General features: G+C 42.7%; 1 protein-coding gene across 1 annotated transcript; it reads right to left on the reverse strand.

The window, feature by feature from the left end:
• Positions 1 to 1022: 1022 nt before the first annotated feature.
• adm2a (adrenomedullin 2a) lies at positions 1023 to 14624 on the reverse strand. Its single transcript, XM_071501944.1, has 3 exons — positions 14499 to 14624; positions 13880 to 14147; positions 1023 to 3635 (listed from the first exon to the last, which is right to left on the reverse strand). Exons 2-3 carry the CDS (start codon positions 13975 to 13977, stop codon positions 3224 to 3226), a joined length of 510 nt encoding a protein of 169 aa, XP_071358045.1. The 5' UTR covers positions 13978 to 14147; positions 14499 to 14624; the 3' UTR covers positions 1023 to 3223.
• Positions 14625 to 15607: the final 983 nt, after the last annotated feature.

Here is a 15607-nt window from a genome sequence, read left to right on the forward strand (position 1 = left end):
AGGGTTTTTCAGCGTTTGAAATGTTTTAATGATTGGTCACGAGACATTGATTAGCTCCATTACAGCTGAGAGAATGGCATGTTTCACCTCAGCAAGCCTTTGAACAGATTAGATTTAGGACTAAAGGAACCAATGATTATTACCCTGTGACCTCCAGGCTCCAATGATTACAGATAAGAGAGGAAAAGAGAGGCAGGATGTGGCTGAGAGACAAAATATATAAAGAAGCTGCTGAGGAAGAGAAACTGGGCAAATGTCAAAGAAAAAAATCAGAAGACACCTCAATTAAGATGTAAAAGAGCACATTAATGTATGATGTCAAGTATTGCCAGGTATTTGGTGAGTTTAAACTAATGCTCTCAGGATTATAAAACTTTTATGTTTGTGAAATTATATGCAAAATAACTGAGTAAACAATTAAAGGTCCCATATTGAATATAGTGAGATTTCCATGTGTTGCGTGATTATAAAGCAGGTCTAGGTTCTATATTAATACTGTGAAAGTATCAAAGCCTCAGTCCACAGAGAAATGCACACAGCCTGTATTCAGAAACTGAGCCTTAAAACCAGCCGTCAGGACTTCTGGAACTTTGTGATGTAACAACAAAGCAGTCACGGCTGAGTGTTCACCTGAAATCTGCTGTTTTTCACTCAGAAAACAGTCAGCCTCTCATCTCAACATCTCTTCTGATTGGCTCACCAATCTTCTGTTACTAGAGCTCCAGAGAGAAGCCTGAGAGAGGAGATGTAAAACTACACTGAGATGGTTTTTGGTTCTTAAAACCACAAATATTTCTTCTTATGGTTATCAACATTTCAGATGAAACAATATGGGACCTTTAATAATCTAAATGACTGTGCACATAAATCAGAAAGTGGGCCTACAGTCTTGTATACCTACTATGAAACACTACACAACTCAAGATCAGGCTACCATAAAATAAAGTCTCAGAAGTATGTAAATAATATGTAACATTAACATGTTTCTCACCAAAAATGTGGTTTTTGTAGTTTTGGTTCCATTTTTTTTTTTTTTTTTTTTTTTTTTGGAACGTTTAAGGCCTGTCAAATTTTAGCATGCACTGTGACCTCAGTTATTTTCAGTCCATCATCTGCCCACCATTTCAAAGACGGACATAAATAGAGAAAAGGAAATGTCAGGGCATGCATTTTTGATGGTGCTGCGCTATTTTGTGTACACACATTTGAAATTGGGCTCTCTGACGCCTAACATTTTGGTCACTGTGGTCTCTCATTAGAAAGCCACATTGTAACAGTGGAGGTTTGAGCTGCCGCCTCGGGACTGCTCTAAGCCCATTTAACATACTACATTTGAACAACAGGGTGCCAGTTGCTGCCAACAAAAGTTTGTATATTGTTGAAGGTGTTGTCAGGTGTTGCCTAGAGGAAATGTGAGGAACAGTTAACATTTTCTTTTATGTTCTAATTAAAAACCATCATGATCTAACATATACAAAGGCAAGTGTGTTCTTTTAGATTGGACAAGTTATTGGTGGATTTGACCATTTTTAGAGCCTCATTATGACCTATAATTTGGTGAAAATATGAATGGCATCTAATTGGCTTACAACCTCCAACTGAACGACTGGTCATAAGTGGAGAAACATATTAACTTGTAAGAACACTGCTCTCGACAGTCTTTATCTGTTCCCTCAGTCCACTTTACTTAATTGGTCCCTTGCTATAAAGCATCAGCTCAGTGTTTTTTAATTAAAAGAAAGTGCATTTTTTTGTTGTTTTTGGCACAGAACCATTTAAAGGATCAGTTCAACCAAATTACCAAAGACAAAATATTTTCTCATGTACCTACGCAAAGTTAGTTTGAGTTTGATTTGGCCAAATCTGTGAATTAGATTTCTACTACCAAGTTTGTGGTGTTGAAAACATACGAACATGACATTTAAAAAATTCAACAGCAAATAAGAATCCGTGTTACTCTGGAAAATCCTCCAAAATAAGAGAGACATATTGTCGATTTTAGTATTTTTGTGGAACTGACCCTTTAAGGCTGCATGTGTGCAAATGTGTGGAAGCCATACGCCTTAATATTTATGTATTAGTGTCGAGTGTGACCATGGGAGGGCTCAGGGCCCCCCTCCCCTGCTGTGGCGGTACATATGACTGAAGTGATTAAGCCAGGTTTATTAAACTGCTGTCAACCCAAAGTCCTGACTTGCAGGGGGAACTTATGAATCACGTGAAAGGGCTAATATTTCAGACTTGGCCTCTGGCAGGGAAAATGCCAGCAGATCACAGAGTGCTGCTCCATGGCTCCAATGTTTACTTTGCCACCTACTGTGTCAACCAACCATCCACTACAATGCAACACAGAAACTGATCCTTTGGGCACTCCTTCCAGAGCACTGGACAGTAAACCACCTTCTTTTTCTTTTTCTTTTTCAGCATGGAGTTCATGTGGTCAAGTCCTGACTCAGAATGCTCTTAAACTCGGGTACAACCCAAGCGATGTGGCTGGTTTCAAATGTAAACTGTGGTCTTGAAACACAAAGTCCTGCTGAGTGATGAATTCCCAGTTCAGTTGAAAGCTTGTGGACTATTCCAGGGATGTCAGTGTCCACAACAAAATATGCAGTTGTGAAATGACCTGGGAGCTCCAAAGATGACAAAAAGGAGGGGGGGCAAAAAAAGAGGTAAAAGGGTTCATTGGGTCATTTAAGAGGTCTTTGGGAATACATTGGTTTTGACAGGGCTCCAGCTCAGAGTGCAGCTTGAAATCCACATTAGGGGCTTAAGTGTTTGATCAATGAGCCGCGGGATAACCACCGCTGGGGAGGTCAGTTGGCAGACAGGACCAGGCCACTGGATGGTGTTGAAGACTAGCCTTCATTCTTACATTAACAGGATTAAGACGTCAAACCAAGGCCTCTTGGCTTCTTTTGAGAGAGTTCAGGAGGGAGGATTGAAAAAGACTTCAGTGTCTTTCAAATGTTCTCAGGATGGTGGGAAAACTCAAATTAGGGGTTTCAAAAAGGATTCAGACAGTTATGACTTTGAATTTGAATCTTCAGATCCATCAATCGGCGCAAAAAGTAGCAACGTAGCAACAATTGTCATTTTGAGATGCATAAACAAAAGCTATGGACTACATCAAACTCTAATGCAAAGACCACCAGTAATACATTAAGAGATAAATAAATGGAGATATAGATAGACTTGCTGCGGGTGTTTGGAGGTGCCTAACTCATCCGTAACTATGGGGGCTTCTGGGGTTAATGGGGGACGAGTCTTCTCTGCCACTCTGACCAATGAGCTGATAGAGCCGGTGGCTGAGATTCTGCACTTGACAGGTTCCCAGGACACAACCCACTCTCATCAACTGGGCGTGATGAGGGTAGTGGTGACCGCCTCGCAAACCTGAGTGGGCATGGCGACGAACTCTCAGCGCCCTCCTCTTGATCTGCGAGGCTTTGGTGAGCCATGCCAGGCTTGGTGAAGCTGTTCTCACTCCTGAGGCTGGAGGGTGCCTGAGGAAACTGGGCAGCCATTTTGGGGATGGTCTGGGGGCTGAAGAGGGGACGACAGTACTCGGCTGGCTTCCTGACGCCAAGGCGCTGTCCTCTCTCTGGTCGACAAACTTGCTGAGGAGGTCCAGCCTGGGAAGAAAATACAAATTAGGTGAATCCTGATTGTCCAGATGTGTGATTCTCATTTATTCATTGGGATTCAAACCACATCTCTACAAATATATGTATGATCAGGGTTTTCAGATACACGATATGATGTCATATGTTGCAACAGAAAGAGAAGAGAAGAGAAAAACATGGAGGGGATTGCTAGCGCCTTGATAAATGATGAGACCTCATTAATACAACGTCACCACAACTGCTATGCTACCCGAGTCATTGTTTTCAGCTAAATGCTAACATCACCATGCTAACGTTTTCACAATAACAATGTTAACTCTGATATTAAGCAAGTAATGTTTACCGTGTTCACCATATTAGTTCAGCAGGCTATATGTGCTAACAAGTCTTAAACACACAGTACACCTGAGGCTGGTGGAGATGTCGTGTTTGGCAGATATATGGTCATAAACCAAGGTTAACCATGATTACTGTAGTCGCTCACACGCCTAACAATAAAACGCAAGTGTACGACCTATGTGCTGGCTTTTTACAGGCCGGCAGTCTTAATGCATCCTGAGGGGGGGCATGAACAGAGACGTTATAACAGAGAGACAAACCACTTAAACTTAAATCCTGAATAGGAAAGTCATACCAAGTCATACCAAAGATGGCGGTTGTAAGATATATGTTCTGCCCCTCTCCCTAATAAGCCAATCGTCTGCTTTTTAACAGGCAAACAGGCAACATGTCAAGCCAATCATGTTGTTGCTCTAATGTGAGCGAAACCTTGCGCTTGTATAGTAGAAGTATAACCTGTGCAAAAAAAGCATTATAAAACCTTATTTTGGTGGTTGTTGTCAAACTCTCGCCTTTCATTTAGACAGGAGCCTGGTCTAATATACCCAACATTACTGCCTGGGGGATTTGCCAAGATGGCTGCCGAGTGACCTTTAAGTGCCTAAAAGCACTTTGAATGTTTTATGACAATCAATCCAATAGTTAAGACATTTCACATCAAAACCACAAAACTGGCTTCATCCTCTGGGCACCATGAGCATCTGTACAAACTTTGATGTCACTCCGTCCAATAGTTGTTGAGATATTTTAGTTTGGACCACAGTGGATGGACCAGCCAACAGCCATTTCTGGCCTGGCTAGTAAAACTGTCAAAATAAGAAGAGCCTCTGTGTCTAAATTACTGTGACACCTATGAATCAAACAGGGGTAGAAAATGTTCCTGGCAGCATTGTTACTATAACAACGAATGTTGTAAGGGCACTGGTAATTCTGCAGAAATCTGATTAGCTGTAGAAAGCAGCTTTGATAAACAAATCATCTTTGCCTGTTGTCTGAACACAGAGTGGCTCCCTGCACAGTCGCCCGTTCACGTGGACACTCTGCTCATCTCTTAATGCACAACATAAAAGTTAATGGTTTTTCACACGTGCGCCCTGACACTGCGTCACTTATCACGTTATACAACCAAATCCTGCACCTCACGGCACCTTAATGGCCAGCTGAGTTTCAGCAACAGGAGCTGTGGGCTCAGTGGTGCTGATGGGCTCCACAGGAGAACATTAAAATCCCACCAGTGGAGTTAGATTAGTTGGAAAGGGTTTTTTTAAGTCTTGTTTCTGTTAAGTGAAAGGGTAGACATTTCTTACTCACACATTTTCACTCTTTAAAGGGTCAGTTCATGAAAATTACAAAATGACATATTTTCTCACCGAGTCCTAGCGGTAACTAGCCAAGCAGGTAGTTTGGGGTTTCTGTGCCCAGATTGTATGCTATCAGATTTTGAAACTTCCTCCACCAGAAACTGAGCCTTAAAACCAGCCGTCAGGACTTCTGGAACGTTGTGATGTCATAACAAAACAGTCACCGCTCTCAACCACGCCCCAAGGCCGGCCTCCTGGACCCACCATCCAACCTTGCAGGATTTGGTTTCTCTGAGTGTTTACCTGAAATCTGCTATATTTTTATTGGTTCACTCAGAAAACAGACATCAGAAAAGAGGCTCAGTTCCTCTCTTCTGATTGGCTGACTGACCTGTTGTTACTAGAGCTCCAGAGAGAAGCCTGAGAGAGGAGATGTAAAACTACACTGAGATGGTTTTTGGTTCTTAAAACTGATGTTCTTCTGATGTCAACACTTGAAATAAAACAACAGAACAGTGTAATGTGGGACCTTTAAGTGAAAACATGTTTGGGTAAACAGACCCTTTTTGAAAAACAGGTTTCTGAGATTCCAGACTAAATGACCTATTAAAATGAACATGTTCTGCAGTGCGGTGGACCAGCAGGTACGGGCTGTTCAGCAAACACAGCAGCAAATGACTCCCCATCTGTCCATTGTTTGACAAAGACAGTCGCTTCTCACAGCGTGACTCTGCAGCTCCTCACTGAACTGTCCCTGCTGTGTTTGCACAGCACATTGTGACTCGAGTCCTTGAGTGTTAACCCGTCACCGCTGCTGAGGGTCAGGAGAAGTAAATAGAAAAGCGCTGTTGCCCCTGGCAGCCAGTGGATTAATAGGATGAAAATGTTAAATGTTAACAATAGCTTCTTCTTGTGCAAAGAGGTTTAAATACAGCATGAGGGCAAATATATCCACCGTGTTTGTTTTGAGTTCTTCTGAGTCAAGGGAAAAAATTCTTTCACTGTAGCAGGTTTGGCACTATTCCCCATGTTCTTAGAGGCAGAAGCCACAGCTGATCTAATTATAAAAAGTGTGTTCCACTCGTAAATTGCTGACTTATGTTATGCTTCCACCATGAACACTAAACCTTTACTCTCACTGAGAGGATGAGATGTGAGACATCTGAGCAGACTGCTCCTCTTTCCATCTGTGCTGTGGTGGGTCTGGGCTTCCTCTCTGAAATCTGAAGCTTTTGCTTTATTCAGCCAGTTTCAGCTGCTCTCCGACTCACTGCTGGCAGGTTCGGTGGACTGCAGACGACCTGCTGTCCAACAGTGGCAGTGGCTGAATAAATAGTTGTGCAACGCCAGGCCACAGACAGAGGCGAGCACTATTTCCAGGACGGGCCTCGGTGTAACTTGGTGCCACATCACCAAGTTACACCCACCTGGTCTGCTGAGTGAAAGTTATATTTGGCAGCACAGGAAAGCTCCTCACGTGGGTCACAGGCCAGTAGTGGTGGCCCTGCACCAAATTGCCCCTTTAATGTTCTACATGTTTCTAACACTGTCGCAAGAAAAACTTTTACATAACCCAATCACAGAATGCTTGTCTTGTGTTTGTCTATGTCTCTGTTTGTCCCCTTGTTCACTCACTGGAGAGGAAGATAAAAGGCTGAAAGTATTACATACTTTACATACATTTCAATGGATACTGGATTGTTTGTTTGGGCATCTTTTAAAAGCATCTAAAACACGTGTTTTCTGCTGGCCCCGTGCACTGAATATGCATGACTACACACTCACACAACAACACGTCAAATAACCCAAAGCATCACTTTAAATTCCTACATAATTATGTGGCGGATATTCTTACTTATTATCTTAGCCAAAGAATCTGCATCCCATGAGGCAAAATACACGGAATATAGCTATCTTACGAGACATACATTTTTTATGCATCTTTCATATATTATGTATGTTTTAATTTGTGTCTACAAAGCAATCTTTACTCTATATCTTAGTCAGTTCTTCAAATTTTGTCAGTTCTTCTCAAATATGGTCCCGACAGTCACTTTAATCATAATATCTGAAATCCTGCTGTTCAGGCACCGCTGCACAGTTCGGACATCTTTGGAGTATTATGCTCCCCGGGAACTGTCAACAGGTAACAAAATCACGTTCTCTACAAGCTAACGTTAACAGCTAGCCTGTTAGTGAGATGACTTCTTCTCAAGTGTCAAAAACTGTTTTGGTCTCTAAAGCTAATTTCCTCCTTCATGACAACTGTTTATATAACTCATCCATTGTACATCTTCTGTACACTACATTTTGTCGTGCACTATATAGTGGATTAAATTTACAGTTTTACAGAATGGCTGATTCACTATATAGTGGACTTTGTACTGTTTGCAACTGGTTCAAAACTGCTCTGAAGGTGGGTGACACCAACGTTTTTACCCCTCTATCACCTCAAATAGCTGCTAAATGTGGTGCCCCTAGCTGGCTTCTTATCTGAGCAATCCTCACAAAGGATGAGACCTTGCAGCTCTGCATCTTAATCAGCTCTAATTGTCCGGTAAGAACAGTAATACATGGACCACATGACTGTGCTACAACAGCAATTCCAAAGATGAATACTTCCTGGAAGAGTTAGGATAAAAAGGGGCAGATAATGTTTTCATGAGACGAGCATATGTTGCTATCAAGAGCTTTATCCCACAACTCCACAGTAATATACTGTAGCTCTGCAGACTGGCACACGATCAAAGAAAGCCAAGGTACTTCCTCTTTGATTGTTCAGCCTGCTGCCTTGCACTGTCTTGCAGTAGCTTAAAGGCTTTAAGCAAATATTCAATTTGACAGAAGAAGATTTTACAGTTTGATAAAAAGCAGAGACAAATCTGTTGTGTTGCCTTGTTTGGTTTTTGTTCTGATTTAACCACACAGCAGTCTGCGTTGCTACTTTCGAGAGGTGGAACGAAGGCTGGACTCTCCCTGTTTTGATGGCACGCCTCAGCTGCCATGCCCTCCCTGCAGAGGGTAGGTCTTACCTCCCCCTTGTACCATGCTGCTGACACACTACATGATTACCAAAGGGGCTGAAGCTTACTTTAATCAGCAGTAAATATGGCACAGTCATTTCATTTCATCTAATCTTCTACTAGGTAACAGAGGGGAGATTGTTGGACAAAAATAAAGGATTGGAATCTTTATTTATTTCCCATGTAACACTGGGGCTAATTGTTCAGGAGCGGTTCTGCTTTCATAACCTCCTCGGTGGGATGTGATTTACTTTATGCAAGCAAAGCTGGGCATTGAGCATACTCAGTACAGCCAGTAAATTACATGGACAGACAGAATGCCACGTTAAAAACTATGTCTGCTCTGAAACCACATCACTGCGACGCGGGTAGACAAAACACTTACGTCAAACAACAGCAGGTTTTCTCTCCCCTCAAAGCCACATTTGTTTTCTTTAAACCTTTTGATCTACACTCCCAATGCACAGTAAGCTGATCGTCTTGTACATATATATATATATATATATATATATATATGTGTGTGTGTGAGTGTGTGTGTGTATATGTGTACATGCCTCCACAACGGTGTGGCCGCTGTGTGTGAGCGGAAACCTGCTCTTTAAAAGATGTGGAGGGTGGAATTTAGGTCTTAGCCATTAATCCACAGTGGAATTCCCTGCCTCTCTGGCTTTCACCCTCCTCAGCTTCAGCCCGAGCTCAGTCAAATTCACCCCGATGGAGCCACACGACTGTTTATGCCGTAAATATATATCTGAACGGTCCAAGCCAGAAAGAAGGCGTATGAGAAGAGGCCTCTCTCGACACGATCTACAGCAGAGGCAGTGCTGCTTTCAGTCATGCTGCAGGCACGAGTGGCTTTCTGAGAAGGTATGCGCGATGAAGAGAGTGATGTACTTGTTGTTCCTTGATAAGGTGTAAATATGTCAGAATAGAGATAGCAAGTGAAGAGGACGGACCAAGCGCCAACTGCATGTGCAGCTCGGCAAACATCAACAACGCAGGAAGCCGTCCTGTGTGAAATGAATTCAGTTTCCGTTTTTCCGGTAAATATTATGAGTATAAGAGTATCTACATTGAACATCTGAACCGCACGTTGTTCAAACCCAGACATACATGAGCGAGTTAATGATTTAACAAATTGTCTGAGGGGAAACATGACTTTATTTGGCCTTGAAGAGCTCCAACAAATTTGCACCCACACATATCGTGTCATCGTCGTCGTCCCCGGTCCAGACGGAGCAAACATGACCACAAATCAGCTTTACATCTCCTCCGTCTTGAAGCAAAGAGCCTCTTCCCTCTTCTGGAATCTGTATTGTTAAGTTAAAGCCATATTTAACTTGCTGTTTGGCCGTCGACCCCGGCTATTTTCCCTTACAAAAGAAAACCTCAAGATGTTATGTAAAACGACAATTAAGGCTATTGCGTGTGATACAGGGAACATGCAATTTCTCCTTGTTTGGAAAGCACCCATCGGGCATTGTTTCAGCATCTTTGTGTTTGTCGTGACCTTATCAGGACACATAGGGACAGCATGGACATAAACACAGAACAGGGAAGGCATCCAAGCTTAGACACACTCAGCGTCTAGGATAAAAGGTTTTTCATGCTGTCAGCCCGTGTTGGTACCAGAACAGGATGTGCTCTATGGAGTTAAGAAAGCAAGAATTTACTGTCCTAATTGCAGCCACGTGAGGTGTGCAGACAGAAATGTGAAAATGAGAAATGTGGAGGCTGTGATGCAAAGGGAGTATCGGGGGGAGGGAAATCTCTCCCTGTGTAGTCGGAGTGAAATATATTTATATGGAGTGCAACCAGCTAGAGTGCTAAATATCTTCACCAAGATGATAAAACCACAGGTCGTTTGTGTCAACCCTCTGATACGACCCATAGAAGTGTCTCCTGAAATACAGCGGCAGGCATACCAGCCCTTGGTTGTCATGGTTACAATAGTAAATATGCAGATTGTACCAAGAGCAGCGTATCTACGTCATCGCCATGGGTCAGTGGTCAAAGGTCATGGCTCGGTTAGGTTTAGGAACTAAAACTACTTGGTTTGGTTTAGGAAAAGATCGTAACATTAGACGATCTTTGTTGTCATGGTTACATTAATAACATCATGGGTAATAGAAACAACATAAGCTGCTACTTCCACATGGGAATCGAACACCGCTCTCCTGTGTCATATTCATCCATCCACCCCAACCTCCTCCTGACGTGGACTTTGTCGCTCTATAAACTACGTCACCGCACTTTCCCCTTTGCTCCTGTCATCATTACTACAGCCACTAGATGTCGCCTAGCAACAAAACCTAACTATGAGTTATAATAACCAGCTGCACAGACGACCTACGGGCTGGTTTTTTTACAGGAGGACAGTCTAAGATGACACTACCTCACTGCAGATCTTCAGTGAGAGTATTTACATCCTCCAGACTGCTCTGATCACTGGGAAGAATCAGCTTCAGGCACATGATTTGAAGTAATGGCATCCATATGGTTGGAGAAGCACAGATACCAGGGCTCAGTCCCCATTTGTGTTGGTTTTACTTGGATCGGTGCCCAAAGAGCACAATTTTGTTCACAGTGGGAAGCCAGTGAGGGATCCTGATGTTGTTGCTGCATTAGTAAATTCTACCAGGTGGACAAGGTGCATCCAGGGGTTGGTTGAGGTTAAATCCTTACATTACCGATGTAGGTACTAACAGCACAGGTGATAGGAACAAGGACAGCAATGGTGAAAAAAAAATTCACTTTCAGCATCACTTTACTCACGCTTAGATTCAATTTGAAGTGGGCATTTTATAACAAATACTTGCAAAACCAATGACCAATGGAAAACATGAAATACACAGGATTACAACAACATGAATGTTGGGTCTATGTTGGGACGTTGCTGGATGGTGAGATTCAGGGCCGTCTAAGACTTCTCTTCCTCAAAAATCCCACTCTGCTGCTGCATCAGTTTCTCTCAGACCGAGAGTGAAACCACAGTGATGCCCCACGCTGCTAATACCCCCCAACACTTCCGAACAGAGAGGGGAGGGGAGGGGGATTACAGTGCTGGGCAGGTGTAGCGAAGGAGGCCAGAGCAACACAAACAGAGAGTGGATACAGGAGCCCAGCCTCCTGTCGTTTCGGTTAGGTTTCAGCAGCAGGTGTTCACCGTCTGAACACACAGAGTAGGTCACACACACACGCACACACACACACACACACCTGCAAGAGATGGTCACATGCATGCTTGCCCACCTGGAGGAAAATTCCACCCTGAGATCTTCTTCCACTGTTACATTATCAGTATTAGATGTTAGGTGCTGACTTTAAAAGCCTTGCTTTACTTCACTCCTGTCTAACTGTAGGATCATATTTATGTATAATGTATCAATTATATATTAGTGTGTTGTCAAGCTTTCTATAATTTTTATAACAGCATCAACAAGAGATGACAGAGAATAAAGCCCACTGCCACAAAGACCAGGGTTCGTTCTTCACTTTGATGGGTGACCCTCAGAGCGCAGCTGTGCTCAGTGTGGGAAGTCGGTGAGGGATCACGATCTTGTTGTTGCTTTAGCCACTTCAACTGGTTCCAAGAAATCCAAGACACGTACCACCGCAACATCCCTGGGACCGATTTGTGAGGATTACTTGCACGCGGGTCACGAATGGGGCCAGTGTCCTGTTTCACAAATGACTGTCACTTGCAAATTGCAGATAAATGTGAATGTCCTCTCACATGCTCATGCATGGGCCGCAAGTGTGATGTGTTGTATGTTTTGTTTTTTGTTTTTTTGATTAGTTAAACATGTTAAAATTAGTGTGGGAGGAAAAATGTTGCTGGTTCGAATCTGACTGGGAAGCTTTACCGCCACTCTTGCCCATTACTTGCCCAGTACTTTATTAAATAAAGGCAAAAAGCCCAGAAAGTCTCAAAAAGTGCAATTTTTTCAGTATCACTGCTGCCCCCGGACACCACCACTGCAGTGCTCATGACTTCTCAGTTTCGTCTCATAATGCTGCAATGCTCCTGGCCTTGCTCAGTCACAACTTAAAGTTAAATATAGAACAAAAATGGACTGTATGAAGGAGTCAGGGGTTAGACTTTCACATCTCATCACTAAGCCTCCGTCTGATTTTACATCGGTGCTGACACTGAGCCAATAGCTGTGGAGCCAACATCCACCAGAAGAGGGCATTCACACACTGACTCATCCACATTCCTCACTGCGCCTCAACATTGCAACTCCACACATGTATTGCATCGCTGGCAGGCCTCCCACACACATCAGCGGAGTGTATTGTATGTGTGTTGGACTATTAACACTGGCTATTGTGCTGTTGTCTAATGTCTCACTCAAGGATTTGCTATGAAAGGCTCGTGTCACTAAAGGGGTGGAAAAGTACAGGTGCCACTCAGAGCCTAACAAGACCCTTTACAATAGTTCACACTGGTATTTCTGGCCGGGCTACTCATAGGGACAAACTGGTTCTCCAGCCTTGGAAATAACATTTTTTCCGTTCAGAATCACAAGGCGATTAAACCAAACAAAACCTTTATAAACAGTTACTCATGTGACAGCCTTTGAAGACTGAGAGGTGGAGGAAGAAGAAGGAGCAGAAAGAGAGAGAGGGAATCACTATCAAGAGAAAACGTTTTTTTTTCATCGTCCTGATAAACTCTGATGCAAATGATGTTTATATCTACAGCACATTTACAGTAGATCTGCTGTGAGATGCAGGATTTAAGACAGTTCTCATGTCCTGACCCCCGATCACTTTGAACTTCAGCCTACTTTTCACTGTTACAGTGGGAAGAGTCAAACACTAAGGTCACTGTCAAGGTGCTGGTGATTAAAAACGCCCCATTATTCAAAACATATTACAGACATAAAAAAGATATGCTTGGATCTTTTGAATTTTTTTTTTTAAACAGTGATAATCGTGTCTAAATATGAAAGGGCAATGCCAAACACTGTCACTTACTTTACAGCAGGGACTATCTCAAGCGTTGGACTGTATCACAGGAGAGCCTTCGACCTATATCGTCGACTCTGTCCGACACCGCCGCACGGTAACCCGGGTGGGATTTATGACCCAGGCCGCAGAGGCAAGCGCGAAGTGAACACTGGAACTAAGATACAGTGACTAACGATGAGCCTCTGTCAATCAAACAATGCTCCTGTCGCACCTTTGTTCACTTGTAACGTCTGTGTAATTAAACTGTGCCAAAGTCCATTGAAAAAAAGTGAAAGTTTGGGGAAATAGCTCCACTTGAGGCTGCACCATATGCTAGCTCATATCAATAAAATCCTATAACGGCTGTAGGCTGCTGACATGTTCAGTATATGATTTATCATCTAACGACGACATTATAGCCGAATATATTGGATATAAAACCACAGCCGAGCAGACCAGCGTGGCCGTGGAGGCTACAAGTAGACATTCATATTGAGATAAACTGGAACGCGGCTCCAGGTGCGTTTATCTTATATGTCTAGAGCAGCCAATCAGAGGTGAGCAGCGGGTCCTGGTGTGTGATAAAGCGGCGGCCCGGTGCCCGGTGGCCGCGGCGGGGAGCAGCGGGTCCTACCTGCTGCTGCCGGGACGCTCCTCCACCGGTAGAGCCTGCAGCCGCTGGAGGGAAACCAGGCTGATGCAATACACAGTAAGCGGGAGAAGGCACCGCATCTCTGTTCCAACTTCAGCTTTACACCCTCTCCGGAAGGGAGCGGGTGACCAGGACTGGGAGAAGTGTAAATCCCGAGAGTGGGGAGGGAAAAATGAAATAAAGAAAAAGGAGAAAAAGTCCCCAAAAGACTGATGCTGGGTTCAGATATCCAGGAGACTGGAGGTGAAACCTTTGGGGAAAGAAAGAAAAAAAAAAAAAAAACAGATGCAAAATGATCAATTAACCTGTTGCTCATAGCCAACAATGACAGAAAGAGCCGGTGAGTGCACCTCATGATTTCACCCCATCTCATTCATTTAGACTTCTAACTTAAAGGGCACCTTTTAAAACACACCACAGCTGCACTAAGAGCAAGTGGATCCTTCTTCAAAAGTCCCATTAAACTTATGCACCAAATAAAAAAACTTGACATTCTTCTGAAAATGTCCAACAGTGCATCTCAAATCATGCAAATCAATTTCTAAACAGTTAGAAATTAGGAATAAAACATGCTCATAATGTCAGTAAAGAAAATTCTTACCCTCTTAGGAGTTATGAGACTCTGGGTTTAGCTGTTAAGTTTTTTTTTTCCACGAATCTAAACGTGTTGGTCAAGATCAAGTTCTCCAGTGAGAAGCTGTGTGCCGGGTGACATTGTGGGTTTAAATACTGAGTGGGCGGAGTTCAAGTGGGCAATTTTACAGGCAAAGGTGCAGTAACCTTCTTGTCTCCCTTGCTCGTAATATCTTGCTTTGATGTGGTGGGCAAATACAAAACACAGCCATAATAGTGAAAGTAAAAGAGATAGATTGTGTTTGAGGCAACCGATGGTCCACATACACACAGAATAATAATTTTGCTATTTTAGAAAAATGCTTTATAGAACAATGTAACAGGGAGACTTAAAATGCCAAAAAAGTATATTAAGTTTGGTTAGTTTATCATTAACTGGACATCGGGTAAAACAAGCTCACTTTATAGTCTCAGCACGTTTACAAGAATATTATAGTGACTTCATAAAAAGACCATACAACCACTATAAACTTACTAATGAACAGTGCAGCACCATGGATCCCTACAGGAATGTTATGGGTGTATGGCAGTGATAACATATGAGTTTTAAATTACAATAAAGGTGACTATAAAGTAACAACTAAGCATCGTAAAAACAATAAAAGACAAACAATAAAAGTCCCTCCCTATGGGAATATCAATAATAATTGAGGATGCTAAGGATACATTATAAACTATAGTACTTCTCCATATCAAGTACTTTATACTATCATAACCAGCCATGTGCATACTTAGGAAAATGACCCACATTTTCATGAATTTCTCGAGCAGTTTGTCTTCCTGACCAAACCCCCCTCCTATCTCTTATCATCATTGTCAGCCATGTGCTTAAGATAGATAGAAAGAGATGCAGGAATCTGCACAGAATCCCCAGAACTTTGCGATGAAGTCACGCCTACAGTTTCATCATGAAGCATCATTGATACATTTCCTGAACTGGATGTTTCCTTCACACAGTTTATTGCTGACTCTTATTTGTATGATTTTTTCTTCATGTGGCTGTAAAACAGAGATGCAGGAAATAACTTAATCACACTCAGACATGTTATAAATCTGTTATAACAGATAAATGGCAGC

The sequence above is a fragment of the Trachinotus anak genome, unplaced genomic scaffold (assembly GCF_046630095.1).
Source record: "Trachinotus anak isolate AG129_WGS33_773 ecotype Australia unplaced genomic scaffold, CSIRO_AGI_Tana_v1 ptg000018l, whole genome shotgun sequence".
Classification (NCBI taxonomy): domain Eukaryota; kingdom Metazoa; phylum Chordata; class Actinopteri; order Carangiformes; family Carangidae; genus Trachinotus; species Trachinotus anak.